This window comes from Dasypus novemcinctus, chromosome 22, assembly GCF_030445035.2.
Source record: "Dasypus novemcinctus isolate mDasNov1 chromosome 22, mDasNov1.1.hap2, whole genome shotgun sequence".
Lineage (NCBI taxonomy): Eukaryota > Metazoa > Chordata > Mammalia > Cingulata > Dasypodidae > Dasypus > Dasypus novemcinctus.
Window position 1 is genome coordinate 56,714,798 of NC_080694.1, and position 15,927 is coordinate 56,730,724.

The window sequence follows — 15,927 nt, forward strand, 5'->3', positions numbered from 1 at the left end:
TTTAGTTAAATCCATACCTCTGGAAATGATCACCCATTTCTCCCACACAAAATGTTTACATAAAACAGTGCAAATACTCCTTCTGTCGTGGCAATAAAATGGCTCATTTGTGAATCTGCAAGGATGTTTTCTGTTTAAATCTCAAGACATTCTAACTGTGTAAGTATGAGACTACTAGAAACGAGGCTAGAGAAACTCACAGGCAACAGGTTAATTCTTTGCACAGAGCCTGGGAGATCAGGCACGATGGGGCCTTAGTGGCCACATGGTCTTTGGGGCACACCGGCCCAGGGCAGAGCTCTTCCAAGCATTGGGTGACCCAAGACATGCATGGGGTCGAAGGGCAATCAGAAGAGCATAAGGGTTTGGCAGAAGTCCCAAAAAGTAAATGTGAGGGGACTAAAGCTCCGCTGCAAGGGAATCAACATGCAAATGCTCCTAAGATGCAAGACGCACCTGGGAACCACCGGGCAGAGTTGATGGCAGGGTGGTGCTTTTAGGATGGTTCGACCTTGAAGAGAATGTCAAGTCCAAGACTTTTCACTTACTGGTGAGGCCCTCGGTGATCCCCACGCAGCAAAAAACAAAGATTGGTGATTACGAGGTGGAACGTGTGACATGGGCATCACCTCGGAACTAGTTAGAAATGCAGAAAAACCAGGCCCTACCCCAGGTATGCAGAATTCAAACCTGCCGTCCAACAAGATTCCCAAGTGATGTGTGTGCACACTCAAGTTTGAGTGGCACTGTCAAGTCGATTTTGACTTGAAGTCAAGTTTGACTTCACTAAAGCAGGTGGAAGAGGACTGGTAATAAAATAAGATACGATTGTGTTTTACATATTGTAACCAATAACATCTGGGCTTCAGTAAATAGTCATTTTTAAACTACAAAGCAAAGCAAGACATCATCATGCGCAGGAAAGTGATCTGATATCTTCAAGAATAATTCAGTTGAGTCAACTTCCCAAATGTCCAGGGAAAGTTCGGAAGAAACTTTCTAGAATTCTGCCACCACAAAATAAAGGCTTAATAGTTACCTGGAGTTTGATCATGGGATCAAACATTTCAGGAAATTTTAAGTGAAAGAAACTCAAGAGGAAACTTGATAATTTTCATTTGAAATGTATGTTTTCATTGTTGTTGTCTTCCCCAAAATCATTTAGGGTCTAAATGAAAGTATAAGAATCACCCTCAATACCACTGAAATATTGCTTCATTTATTATATGAACTTAGAAGTGTTGAGCTACAAATACATTCAGCCATTAAATCTCCTTGGCTTTTATCATTATAATTATAGATACTATCACTTTAGCACACATAAAATAAACTATTCCCCTGTCAGCATAGAAAACTGACAACCATGGACAATGTTATAAAAAACTAAGCTTTTGTTGTGAATTAAAAGCAAAAGTAAGCATGCAAATCACTTGTACACATAAAGAGTGACCTCTCCTATATACTTGAAAGCTAAGATTGACGTGCATTTTAGTTTGGTTTGGAATTGTATCTGTTTTTACCTTTGGGTTGGTAATGGCAAATAAACAATAGAGCATATGAGTTTCTAAAGTGATTTAAATATTTTCAGGCAGTTAATAGACTCTGAACCACATTTCCATCACCATGAAAATACTTTACATGGAAATTATTCAATGAAAAACAAAGTGTGTGATGAAAGGAACTGGACACAGAGGAGCTTTGCATATATATAATTCTTTGGTGTTTTCAAAACAAGTTCACTTCCATAGCATTTACGTTTCAAAACAAACTTTTGAGGTAGAAATGGTTATGTTCCTTTTCTGTATTAGAAAACTGATTAAGTCAGGTGATTTACCCAGGAATACAGAGCTATAAATAGCTCGGTTTCAAGTCTTCTGGTTTTAAGGCCCTAAGTTTCTTTGAAGCACACAAATATGAATTTGTTCTTTACTACTAAGTTAAGCAAAGCACCCTCAAGAGGAAGTTCAGGGAAGGAAAAAAAATAAACCCAAATATATCCTTCACCTGCCATAAAAAGAATGTCTGGTATAACAAAAGGCAGGACCCAGAGAACTCAATTTAAACAAACAGAGGAAAGGGAGGTTGATTTTAGACAAACTTAGTGATACAGAGTTAAGAATAGAATTCACAAGCCTAGATCTTATGGTAAAGCTCCTGAGGCCCAAGCTGAATTTAAAATATATATATATATTATATTCAAAAACTATGGAATGTAGAGTTACCATGTGACTCAGCAATTCCACACCTAGATACATATCCAATTGAAATGAAAACATATGTCCACACAAAAACTTCAACATGAAGGCTCACAGCAGCATTAGTCACAACAACTAAAAAGTGAAACAACCCTAATATCCATCAGCTGATGTATGGATAAACAAAATGTGGTATATGGGACCATGGGTTATTATTCCTCAATAAAGAGAAGTACTGATGCACGCTACAACGTGGATGAACCTTGAAAACATGATGCTAAGAAACCAGTCAAAAAGACTTCATCTTATATGAGTCTAGGTATGCAAAAATCCTGAACAGGCAAATTTATAAAGGCGGAAAAGAGATTAGCTGTTGCCCAGGGTTGGGGGGTGGGAAGGAATGGCAAGTGCCTGCAAACGGGTACAGAGTTCTTTCTGAGGTGTTGCAAACGTTGTATAATTAGATTGCCGCGATGGCTGCACAACTCGGTGAATATCCTGAAAACCCCTGAAATGGATGAATAGCATGGTATGTGAAATATGCCTCAATAAAAGCAGTGATTAAAAAATCAACTATGGAATATAAAATTCTGCCTGAGCTTTAACGCCCACCCCCGCCTCTTAACTCCACAGAACTTTAGCTACGTTTCTAATTGTGCTCCTCGCTTTGACTCTGTATTAAAATGACCAGTGTGCAGGTAGCCCCTCTCCTGTTAAGACTGTGAGCTCCCAAGGATGGGATCCCAGGCTTTGTCCATCCTTCAGGGATCCAAGCACAAGTCTGCCGATTCACGGGTCGCCCACACTAAGCACACTGCCCCCAGGAACTGGGACAAGCACCAACAGGCCACCCCAGGTCTTGAAGGTCAAGCCGTCAGGTACCTGGACTAACGAAGGCCCTGCAAGAAACTTTCCGAGGGCTATGCTAGTAGCCGTGGGAGGAGGATCCCAGGAGCCGGGCTTGGTACATTGCACTTGGAATGAAAGGTCCAAAGAGTTTTTAAAACTGGAGGAGGAGGGGGGAGAAAAGGCAGAAAATTTTCTCCTCTCTCTCGTGATAATAAAATATCCAAGACTTAGAACAATATTCTCAGTAAGAGGGATTTTCAGGAAATCTTTATTGAGCTAAAAGAGTTTACAAGAAAAAGAAAGAGGGGGAGAGAAAAAGGGGAGGGAGAGGAACACAAAGTGCTAAAGTATCAGTCACCCACCTTGTTAAGAAGACTCTTTTAAAGCGCTCTCTGTATCTTTTAAAAGTAAATAAAACTTTTTTTTTTAAGAAAGCAAGCCACCAACACCAGAAGCCTGAAGGATTAAAGCAAAAATTCCAATATAGTGACAATGCCTGAAAGAGATGACAGCTATTTCAGGACAGAGGACTTGGGGGGAGAAAGAGCTATACGTGGCTGATCACTGGGTTATTCTGAAGCGGCGTGTGCAGTACGATCTGCTAGGCTGTGTGGAGAAGGTATAGTTTGTACTTACATGCATGCTTTATTCGGAAAATAAGAAAGCAAAATAAATAAAAAAGAAAGAAATCAAAGTTCACAATAATTTAAATAATGATAGATGCTGGAAAGAAAAGGAAAAAAAAAAAAAAAGATTCCTGTTGTTCAGACGCCAACGCTAAGTCTGTCCCCACTGCTCCCGCAGTGAAATTCCTTCTCCACTCACTTCCTCGCCGGCTGCACAGGGGCCGGGGGCCGCCCGGCCGAGCCCCTCGCTCGCCGGGGCCGCGGGGGTGGCCCCTACCTCTCCGCACGCCCGCCCCGCGCCCGCAACTCACTTGAGTTTCTTGAAGGCCTCCTGGCCGCCGGCCACGTAGTTGCCGCCGCTCTGGATCTGCTCGAGCTTGCGGATGCGGTGGCCGCTGCGCGGCGTGTAGATGTTCCTGACGGCCCCGAAGGGCGCCTGGACGCCGCCCGTCACCTCCTTCAGGAAGACGTCGAAGCTGGACACCTTCTTCTCGTGGATGACGACGCGGCGGCCCGCGAAGAAGGGGTCCCCGTTGCGGTACACCAGCACGCTCTTCACCACCGGCTGCGACAGGTGGCTGGAGCGGGCGCCGCTCATCTTCCCGGGGACGCGGCGCCGCGCCTGGCGGCGACGGCGACGGGAGGAGGCCGAGGGTGAGCGCCGGGGGGCCGCCGTGCGCCCCGCGTCCGGCCCGCGCACACCCGACGGGCCGCCGGGCCCCGGGCGGACGTTCAAGGCTTCCCCCGGGTCCGCGCAGCCAATCAGCGCGCGCGCTGCCCGCGCACCTGCCGGCGCGCTCCCGGCGGGATCCAGGTGGGCCCGGAGCCGGGGCGCGCGCGCGGGGCCCGCACCCGGGGGGAAGGCCGCCAACGGCCGCCGCGCGCACCCCGCGCTCTGCAGGGGGCTCTGCGCGCCCTCCCGCGGCCTGGCCCCCGAGCTCCTGCCTGCGCCCCACTTGGAGCGGGAGCCGGGCTGCGGGCGCTCAGGCGTGTCCGCACCGGTTCAAAGCAACCCTGAGCTGCCGGCGGCGCAGTGCTGGCCGCAGACGCGGGGGGCCGCCGCCGGGGGCCGAGGGCGCGGGGCGCAGACGACGGGGACCCCGGGGCGGCCGCGGCGGGGAGGCGCCCCCGGGGTGGGACCCGCCGCCCCTCGAGGGCGGGCGCGGGCGGGGGCACCTGGCCGGCTTGCGCCCTTCCTCCCGCTGCGGTTACCTCTGCGGGCCTCGCTGGTCCCGGGGAGATAGGGGGACGGAGTTGTCAGGTCCCTCCGTTTCCCTAGCAACCGCAGTCACACGCGGGTAGCCGAGTGCGTGCAACAGGGCCCCGCGCGCGCCTGCGGCCCTCGGGCTCTGCCGGCTGCCACGAGGCCGAGGCGCGGAAGACGTGCGGGGAGCGGGGGCGAAGCGATGGGCTGGGTGGCATTGCCACGGGCGCGTTCCCTTAAGTGGGTGCCTGCTGGGTGCCCGGCGATTTTGAGAGCCTGCCTTCGGCCTAGCGCCACGCCTGCAACGGGACTTTTTGCTGCCTGCAAAGAGGGTCACATGGCTCCAGGGTGGGCTGCGCCCGGGATGCCACATCCATGCTGGTGGTGCACAGCCTAGACCGGCCTTTGGGGCAAGATGGGGGAGAGGCGCTTTGAGAACGGTATGAATCACAGAAGAGAGGGCTTTTGTCCAATTCAGTCTGGGGCACACATATTTGGGGACCAGGGAAATTATCTTAAAAAGAGGAAAGCTTCCAGCTGGTGTCTGCCAGTATTCCCTCTCTCCTAAGATCTTCCCGCCGAGAGTCAGGTGCAGACTTCACTACTGGGTGTTCCTCAATCAATCACACATGAATAAAAATAATATTAACGACCATCAGTTGAGAACTCACCACGAGCCAGGCGTGATGTTATGGGCTTCACATAAGACTATCTAATTTGGTATTCAGAGTAACCTTCCGAGGTAAATATCCTTTTCTCAGATGAGAAAATGAGGCGTAGAGAAATCAAAGACGTTGACCCAAGGTCACCCACATGCATTGGCTGATTCCAGTTACTGGGTTCCTAGCCACCGTGGCATACCAACATGAAAAGTAAATCTGTGGGAAACTTGATCTCCTGCGGAAATATTTTTATCAAAGTCACTTAGTACATTCAGGCCTTCAGAGTTAACAATTTTCAAAAGGCGAAAGAGGAGAACAATACAAAGAGAAAAGAGAAGATGGAAATTCTGTGAGCTGGTGGTAGGGAATACACAGGTTGAGGGAATGGATGGGGAAAATGTGAATATGTGCTAATCAGTGGGTGACTAAGACAGAATAACACTTTGAGAGATGGAGGGCAGTAAATCAAGCAACTGCCCCCCTGACCCACGAACTCCATACCACCTACACAGGACTAGCTATATAATTTCTAAGGCCCAGTGCAAACTGAAAAAGCATGGCTCTGATTTCAAAACGTAAGAATTTCACATGGGCAACCACAGAGCAGTAAGGCCAGCACCGGGACCTTCCAGTGCTGTACCTTGTCACACTCCCACGAAACCGGCCCTGCACCTACAGTCTGATGCCTCCTGCTGTGGTGACCTCCAGCTTAGATTTCTCTTTTGAGCCCAGACTCATGGATCCAGCTGCCTCCTGGACAGTATGATAAGAAAGGCTTAACGACCTGCTCTCGTGAGGGGAAAGAAAGGACTCAACACAGAGCATTTGCAATTTCTGTAGTTTATACACTCTAGACATGGCTGATGTCTACTCAGCTGACATCACTGAATGCAAGAGGTGTGCATGCACACCCCGTTCTGATAGAACAGAGATAACTCGAGCACAGATAATAGTAAAATGCAGGAGGTGATGAGTTTCGAGTATCATCTTTGCTTATAATGTAGTTTATTCAGTTGTATGCTTATACAAGTTAATTTTTAAGAAGGCCATGTTTAGCAACCAACTTGCAGAATTCCTGAAAAGTTAACAATTGGCTCTCACAAGCCAGGACTAGGTGGCTCCCAGCACCCCACTGTTCCTGGACAGCTGCCCTGGGCTATCTAAAAGGCCACTCAGGGGAGCAGAGGCACCTCAAGGGCTTGAGTGCCTGCTTCTCATGTGCGAGGTCCTGGGTTCAATCTCCGGCACCTCCTAAAAACAAAACAAATGAAGAAATCAACTCATTAGAGAGTGGGTGTAGCTAAATGGTGAACACCTGCTTCCCATATCCTGGGTCCTGGGTTCCATCCCTGGTACCTTCTTAAAAAAAAGAAAGCAGCTCAGACCCCAAATAGTCAAATGATCTCAGGTTTTCCTGAAAGCTCTGTTCCTGTGTTCCATATCTCCACAAAACAGACCCCCATTGCTACCCATTTGCTCAAAGCAGAAACATAAACACTTCTCTTCCTCGCAGAGCTGGTGTAACTGTGGCCAGCCATTTGCCCTCTCCCTCCCGCTGCTTTTGCTCTCTGGCCAGAAGGAGTATTGCTTGCTGTATTGGCTCTGGAGCTCTTCTCTCCTGTGCAGAATCCCCAACAATGGGCAGAAGAAGAAAGATTTAAGAAGCCAGGAAGGTTAGACAAGCCCAGCTCATAAGGAGCCAAGACAGACCGAGAAGCCCCTTCAGACAGATGCTGGGAAGCATTTGAGAGCACACAGAAAGGGGGAAGAAAGAGTTTTGTTTTTAAAGCTTCTTCCTGAGTGTGTGAGAAACATTGAGTGTGAGAGAGGAAAAGAGGATTCTGAGCACTAAAAATAATACCACCAAGGTACCTGGCCTTCCTCAAGTCCAAGTAAAGCTCTGAATTACTTCCAATTATATTTTCCTGGTGAAACGATAGTTATTATAACATGATATTGTACTGAAACCAGACTACATAGCACCCCAGGTTTGTAAAGGTCAATAACCAAGTTCTACCAACTCTACCTACCTGGATCAATTCACTTATCTCCAAACTCTAATTTTGGTGGGGCACCAGCATCCCCTAAAAGCTCACTCAGTCTCAAGTTTTGCTTCCCTATGTATTAGTCAGCCAAAGGGGTGCTGATGCAAAATACCAGAAACTGGTTGGTTTTTATAAAGGGTATTTGGGTAGGAGCTTACAGATACCAGGCCATAAAGCCTAAGTTACTTCCCTCATCAAAGTCTATTTGGAGCAAGATGGCTGCTGATGTCTGCGAGGGTTCAGGCTTCCTGGGTTCCTATGTTCCTGGGGCTTGCTTCTCTCTGGGTTCAAGGTTCCTTTCTTCCTTGGGCTGGCTTCTCTTTCCTCTGTGAGCTTACTTCCCAGGGCTCCAGCTTAAGTCTTCAGCATCAAACTCCAACATCAAAACTCCAACATCAGAAACCCCCAACTCTGTTCTTTGCCATGCCTTTTATCTGGGAGTCCCCACCCACCAAGGGGTGGGGACTCAACACCCTAATTAAACTCACTCATGCCCAGGTACAGATCAAATTACAAGCATAATCCAATATTTCTTTTTGGAATTCTTCAATAATATCAAACTGCTACACCTACTATCCATTCTGCATACAACAGAGTGAAAGATCTTTGAAAACCATCAATCAATGTCACTCCCCAGCTTAAAATTCTTCAGGTACTCCCGAATTTTCTTTAGATAAAACCCAAGATCATCCACATTGATTACAAAGCCCCTGTTGTCTCTATTCCCATTTCTTCTCACACAACTCTCCCTATGGCCCACCCAAATCAAGACTAATCCTTCCACGTCCTTGAATGCCTTTGCACATGCTTCATTGACCCCCACCTCCCGTTACAATTTATTTGACTCCTTATTCTCCAAGTCCCAACTTGAATGTCACTTCTTCAGGAAACCTTTTCTACCCCACTTCCCCGATCAGAATAGCCTCCCACATATTACATATTTTTCCTCCAGAGTTCTTACTGATTTAATTATCTTTGCACAATTATATGTTTAATAGCAAATCTTCATATAATTCTATGTTTAATGTTTGTTCAATCATATGGGGATTTTTTACTATTTTTTATATAATTTTAAAAGTTGTAGGTGTATAGAACAATCATATATAAAATACAGGATTCCCATATACCACCCCACCACCAGCACCTTGCATTGGTGAGGAACATTTGCTACAACTGATCATAGTACGTTTTCATAACTGTACTGTTATTTAAAGTACATAGTTTAAGACTTCAGCTCCTACACTCTGATTTATTGGACTTACCCCACTCAGCTAACATGGAGTTGAAGAAGGTCAACCAGAACACCATGGAGCCTAGAGGGCCTACAACTGAAAGCAGGAGGATTGCATCCAGTATCCATGTGGAATCTAAGCCCCCACTTGACATAGATGTGCAATGGACACAACCAATCCAATGTCCACAGAGAAAATGTGGCATTGGTGTGGGAAGGGTAGCCATGGTGGCTACTGAGTGCGGGGAATGGGAGGAAGAGATGAGATGGGGAGGCATTTTCGGGACGTGGAGTTGTCCTGGGTGGTGCTTCACGGACAATTACGGGACATTGTAGATCCCCCCAGGGCCCACTGGATGGAAGGTGGGAGAGTGTGGGCTATGATGTGGACCATTGACTATGGGGTGCAGCGATGCCCAGAGATGTACTTACCAGGTGCAATGGATGTGTCATGATGATGGGGGAGAGTGTTGCTGTGGGGGGAGTGGGGGGTGGTGGGGGTGGGGTTGAATGGGATCTCATATTTTTTGAATGTAATATTTTTTTAAAAATGAATTAAAAAAATAAAATAAAATTTTAAAAAAGTACATAGTTTAACTTAGGGTTCACTGGGTATTGTAGTTCCATGGATTTTTAAAAATTATTTTTACCATATATACCTTCTAACATTTCCCCTTTAAATCATGTTCAGATATATATTTTAGTGCTGTTAACTGCATTCACAATACTGTATTGCTATCATCACCATCTATTCCCAAAACATTTCCATCATTCCAAATAGGAACCCTGTGCATTTTAACCCTTACCTGCCCTATCTCCACCCCACCCCTACCTATATTCTGGATTCTGACTCTAAGAGCTTCCTTATTTTAATTATTTAAAATCAGTGACATCATACAATATTTGTCCTTTTGTGTCTGGTTTATTTCACTCAACATGATGTCTTCAAGGTTCATCCATGTCATATGTATCAGGACTTCATTCTTTTTTACAGCTGAATAATAGTCACATAAATTGCTGTAGGTGGCATTGACACCTTAATGATAGTCTTCCAATCCATGAGCAGGGAGTATCCTTCCATTTACTTAGGTCTTCATTAGTTTCTTCTGGCAATGTTTTGTAGTTTTCTGTATGTAAGTCCTCTACCTCCTTGGTTAGATTTATCCCTACATATCTGATTCCTTTAGTTGCTGTGGTGAATGACATTTTTTCCTCATTTCTTCTTCTGAAAGTTCAGTATAGAAACACTATTGATTTTGGGGTGTTGATATGCATATGTTTAATCTTTGTACAACCAAATGTTTATATATATATATATATATATATAAAGTCCATAAGGGAAAGGAGTATGCCCATTTTATGCATAAATATATCCCAGTGCCTACATGGTAATGAACACATAGTAAGTACTTAATAATTTGTTGATGAGTGAATGCACAAAAAATATATCCATAATTAAAATTAAGAAAAAACTTCAAAAGATTCAGAAAATATCCTGTGGAGCCAGGATATTTTCATATCAGCAAATAGAAAAGTACTTGGTAACTAAAGCCATTCTAAAACTAATCACTTGGCCTTAAAACAGAAACTACAGAGCCGTAGGCAGAGAGAGCACCTGTGCTGGGAAGCCCAGCTCTCCTACCCCTGTGCTCGGGTACTGAGCTTCATTATTCTTTCAAGGCAGTAGCAGTATATATGAAGCACATCTTCTGCTCGCTTTCCTTAGAGCTATTGTCAGCTTCATAGATGGTTTTTGTATGGCAGCCTGCTGGGAGGCGAGGTTTCATGGAGCACAATGGACAGCGCTGGCAGTTTCCAGTGGGCCCTGAGCCCCTCTGGTCAAGCTAAGTCAGGTGGTTCTGGCCACGGCTCAGCTCTCCTCCAGGGGCCTGTGCTGGGTGCCCACCTCCGTTGCTGTACTAACAGCGCTCAGTATTGACTGGAAGAGGGATCATCCTCATCTCATGCGCGACTCATCACTGACTCTTGGAGGTTTTACCTGTTAACGTCTTAAGTCTCTCTGCTTCTCCCCATCTCCATGTTCCTGTCTTGGTTCAGGACTTAGGCAGGAATGCTTGCTCTGTAAACCGTCACATATCTAAAGAGGTAAGAATAACGAAAGTGATCGCCTGCTTCTTCATTTTTCCTATTTAGAGTGAGAGATGCTTAATAATGGAGAGTGGTTTTTCCTAACAGTACAACATGCTGATACTAAGCACACCTTTCTTCAGTGTAATCACGACCCCTTGAAACAGTAAACACTGAATCCTCCTCTTATTTTTTTATGAGCATTTATTTTTATTGTATTTTTTGAAGATACACAGATCACAAACACATTGAAAGATATAAGAGGTTCCCACATACCCCATACCCCATCCCACTTCACTCCTCCCACATCAACAACCTCTTTCATCATTGTGGCATACCCATTGCATTTGGTGAATATAGTTTGGAGCACTGTTGCATCGCACGGATTATAGTTCACATTGTAGTTTACACTCTCCCCCAGTACAGTCAGTGGGTTATGGCAGAATTTTTTTTTTATGTTGCTTCTTGCTATGAAGTAAAACCCACAGAAACCCATTGCTACTTATTTTTAAATTTGGAATAAACCAAATACCTGCAGGTTTTTCTGAAAAACACATACAATTTCATGTTGAGACATTTGCTACCAGCAAAAAACACTTAGTAGTTCACTAAAGTGTGATCTGCAATCCCAGTGTTAAAATGGCAACTTTAAAGGTAGAGGCATGGAAACTTAAAGAGAGTTCACACAGAGAGCATCCATTTTCTCTGTGCTGCGGAAGGAAATATTAACTTGCCTGGATGTTCCAATACTTAGCATCACAGTAGAGATCAATGTTTAATAAATATTTGTTGAACAAATTAGTCCAGTACATGCATGAAGGCAGAAGGAAGGCACCTTGAGGAGAGGTGGGGAGTCTGAATAGCTACTTTGATGTGCCCAGCATTGTGTCAGATGCTGTTTGGAAATATGTGTGTTGTATATAGTATCTGTCTTTAAGGATCCTTTAAAGAGAACATCCATAGTGCAACAACACGGTAAGATGGTGAGTTAGATATCCTGAATGATGCTCCTTCTAAAAAAAAAAAAAAGGAAAAAAAACTCGATTAAAAAAAAGTTTAAATCTTTTACAATACTTTGCTAATTTCACAAGAATGGGAGGAATTCAGAAAAACCAAACACCAGTGAACACAGAAACCCTGGGTGGTAAGCAAGCACTGGAATGAGGTTTAACCCTTGGCATACCTGCCACGTCCTGTGACCTAGAACTGTTGTTTTGGTGGCTGCAGAGGGAGGGAGACTGATGTCTAGGGCTTCCCCAAGGCAGAGAGCGTAGGAGGGGACCCAATGTGACTCTGGAACCGAAGTGTAATGGTGACCAAGAAATGACCCTTCACAGAGCAAGTCAAGCAAGGAAACGTCCTTATTTACCTTTGTGCTAAAGTGAGGGGTTGTGCTAAAGGTGGGGATACTGCTCTATTTCTCCCTGGCAATTATAGGGTAATTCGTCTTAAAAGTAGGTAGCTTTTAAGACTAACTCTGTTCTTAAAAATATGAAGCAGAGTATTAAATGTAAAGAGATTCTGGATTGGAAATGCGCTCAGATGACCAGCGTAAATCCTATCTGTAAGAGCCCTTCTACTTGGTCCTCAGAGAATTTCCACAAAGTTCCAAGAACATGAGCTCGAAGTAAAAAAAAAACGTAAACTTTTAAGAAAGCAGGAATGAGAACCCAACAAAACAACAAATGAAATATCAGACCTGCAGAGATTTCAGATATTGGAATGACCAGAGGCAGAATATAAAATAATTATGTTTAATTGGTTTTTTAAAAATTGAAATGATTGAAAATATGAATAAGGAGCAAGAAACAAAAAAAAGCTAAGCAAAGTTTTAAAAAATAATAAATAAGAGGTCTAAAAATGCAAAACGAAAAATAGTAACAAAAAACTCAACAAAGAGGTTAAAGAGCAAATTAGTCATATCCAGAGAGAGAATTATTAAACTAGAAAATATATTCAAAGAATTGATCCAGCAGACAGCACAGACAGATAAATGGATGGACAATATTAAAGACAGGTTGGAGGCTAAAATAAGACTATTTAACATACCTCTAATTAAAATTGCAGCAGGAAAATGAAGCAGAGCCTTTTTCAAAGAGCTGAATTGTTGAATTGTTGAAAGGTCCAAATCATATGCAGAAAATCAAGTGAATCCCAAAGAGGATAACTACAAACAATTAATTCCCAGGGCCATCATAGTGAATCTGTCATACAAAATAGACCAAAAGAAGATCTTAACAGTAGCTAGTAGGAAAATACCAATTATCAACAAAGGAAAGGCAATTAGTTTAATGACATGTTTCTCAAAATCAACAACAGAAAACAGTGAAAGAAGATCTTTGATGTGTTGGGAAAATAATTGTCAATGTGGAATTTGTACCCCGCAAAATTATCTTTATCAACAATGAGTGCAGGAGAGCAGATGTAGCTCACGTGGTTGAGCACCTGCTTCTCATGTACAAGTGCCAGGTTTGATTCCCAGTACCTCCTAATATAAAAAACAAACAAATAACAAAACCAACTCAGGGGAGCTGGTGTAGTTCAGTCAGTGACCCCCAGTTTCCCACATATGAGGTCCCAGATTCGATCTCCTACCCGGGTACCTCAAAAAAGAATGATTGTAAAATCAGAACATTTACCACCAATAGAAGTTCACTACAGGAAATTCTAAAAAACTTAGCATAGGCAGAAAAAAGAAAACCAGACCTTGAATGTAAGTCCGAGGGGCAAAAAGGAATGGGACACAAAAACACTGGTAACTATGTGGTAAATATTTTTAATGACTGCATAAAACAATAATAACAATGCCTGACATGTGAGATTTATGCTATAAATAGAACTAAAATTCTAGAAAACAATAGCATATAAATGGTGACCAGAGTTTAAGAATCATAAGACTGTCTTCTGAAAGTGAATAAAAGTAATAAAAACTTGGGCTACTGTTATATATGCATGTACTAAGCCAAACATTTAAAATAATACACATACTGAATATAGCATCCATCTGGGGTAAGGTGGAATGAAGAAATAGAAAAATAGTTTTAATCCAAAGAAAGAAAAAAAATTTAAAGTGTAACATATATAAAGCACGAAATTTGTCATCAAATAAATCCAAGGAGGTCAATAATCACAATTAAAGAAAATGTACTAAATGTATTAAGTAAAAAAAAAGCATTGTTAGACTGGGAGAAAAAATCCAGCTCTATGCTTTTTTACAAGGGACATACCAGATACTAAAGAACACAGAAGCTACAACTTCACACCAACTTGGATGGCCATAATTTATGCAAACAGAAAATGACAAGTATTGGCAAAGACGTGCAGAAACTGGAGCCCCCACACATTTCTGGTGGGAATGTAAAATGGTGTGGCCACTGTGGAATACAGTTTACCAGTTTTTCAAAAATATCTACATATACATGCTGAGTTACATGACCCAGCAATTCTACTTGTATGCCTGTACCCAAGAGGATCGAAAACTTATGTCCGCACAAACCTTATTTATGAATGTTCACAGCAGCATTATCCGTAACAGTCCAAAGTGGAAACAGCCCAAGTGTCCACTTTTGGTGAATTCATTGGTGAATGGATAAAGAAAGTGAGGCACAGCCACACAGTGGAATAGTGTGCAGCCATAAAAGGGAGTGAAATACTAGTATATGCTGTAACATGGATGGGCCATGAAAACTTTATGCTCAGTGAATTAAGCCAGATACAAAGGCCAGATATAGTTTGATTCTATTTATATTAAATATCCAGGATAAGCAAATCCATAAGGACAGAAAGTAGATTAGTAGTTGCCAGAAGATGAGGATATTGGGAAATTGGGAGGGATGGGGATTCTTTATGGAGCAGTAAAAATGTCCTGGAATTAGATAGTAGTGATGACTGTACAACATGTGACTATACTAAAAACCACTGACTTATACATTTTAACATAGTTAAAATGGTGAGTTTTATTGCAATAAAAAAAAGAACCTCAAGACAGAAGAATGGGAAAATATATATCAGATATGCCATAAAAAGACTAGCCATGGGGAAAGCTAGAACTGCTATATTAACAGCAGACAGACACTTTAAATCAAGAAAGAAGATATTCTCCTAATGATGAAGAGTTCAATTCACCAGGAAGATAACACAATTTTGTATTTGCATTAATCATATACCATCATATATCCAAAATAAAGCAAAATAGAACTTCAAAGACAAATTAAGAAACCTACTATTTTAATGGTAATTTATAATGTCTTTCAATAATTGACAGAAAAAACAGATTTTTTAAAGATTTATTTTTTATTTCTCTCCCATTCCCACCCCCCAACAGTTGTCTGCTCTCTGTGTCCATTCGCTGTGTGTTCTTCTGTGACCGCTTCTATCCGTATCAGCGGCACCAGGAATTTGTGTCTCTTTTTGTTGTATCATCTTGCTGTGTCAGCTCTCAGTGTGTGTGGCACCATTCCTGGGCAGGCTGCACTTTCTTTGGCGCTGGGCAGCTCTCCTTATGGGGCGCACTCCTTGTTCATGGGGCTCCCCTATGCAGGGGACACCCCTATGTGGCAGGGCACTCCTTGCGCGCATCAGCACTGCACATGGCCCAGCTTCACACGGGTCAAGGAGGCCTGGAGTTTGAACCGTGGACCTCCTGTGTGGTAGGCGGACGCCCTAACCACTGGGTCAAGTCCACTTCCCCCAGATTTTTTTTTTTAAAGTTAGGACAATGAATATTTGAATGTCTCAATTAATGATCTTGACCTAATAATGGGTCAGCAAACTTTTTCTGTAAGGTGCCAGACAATAAATAGTTTAGGCTTTGAGGTCCAAAAGGTCACTATAACAACTTCTGCCATTGTAGCACAGAAGATATAAACAAAACATAAACAAATGGGTTGTAACTGTATTTCAATAACATTTTATTTAAAAAAATAAGCAATGGGCCACATTTTGTTCATTGACCCTAGCTTGCCAACCTCTGATAATAGAGAGATATAGAAAGGCTAAAAATACAAACCATCTTATGAAGTTGTAAA

The 15,927-nt window shown here is 43.3% G+C and overlaps 1 protein-coding gene across 1 annotated transcript in view; it reads right to left on the minus strand.

Annotated features, from left to right (window-relative positions):
* Nucleotides 1–4,387, minus strand: part of DCDC2 (doublecortin domain containing 2) — a 188,265-nt gene extending 183,878 nt beyond the window's left edge. The window contains exon 1 of the mRNA XM_004462055.4: nucleotides 3,982–4,387. Coding sequence (XP_004462112.1) covers nucleotides 3,982–4,268 — 287 coding nt within the window. The 5' untranslated portion in view covers nucleotides 4,269–4,387. The remainder of the gene's footprint in view (nucleotides 1–3,981) is intronic.
* Between the last annotated feature and the right edge of the window lie 11,540 nt (nucleotides 4,388–15,927).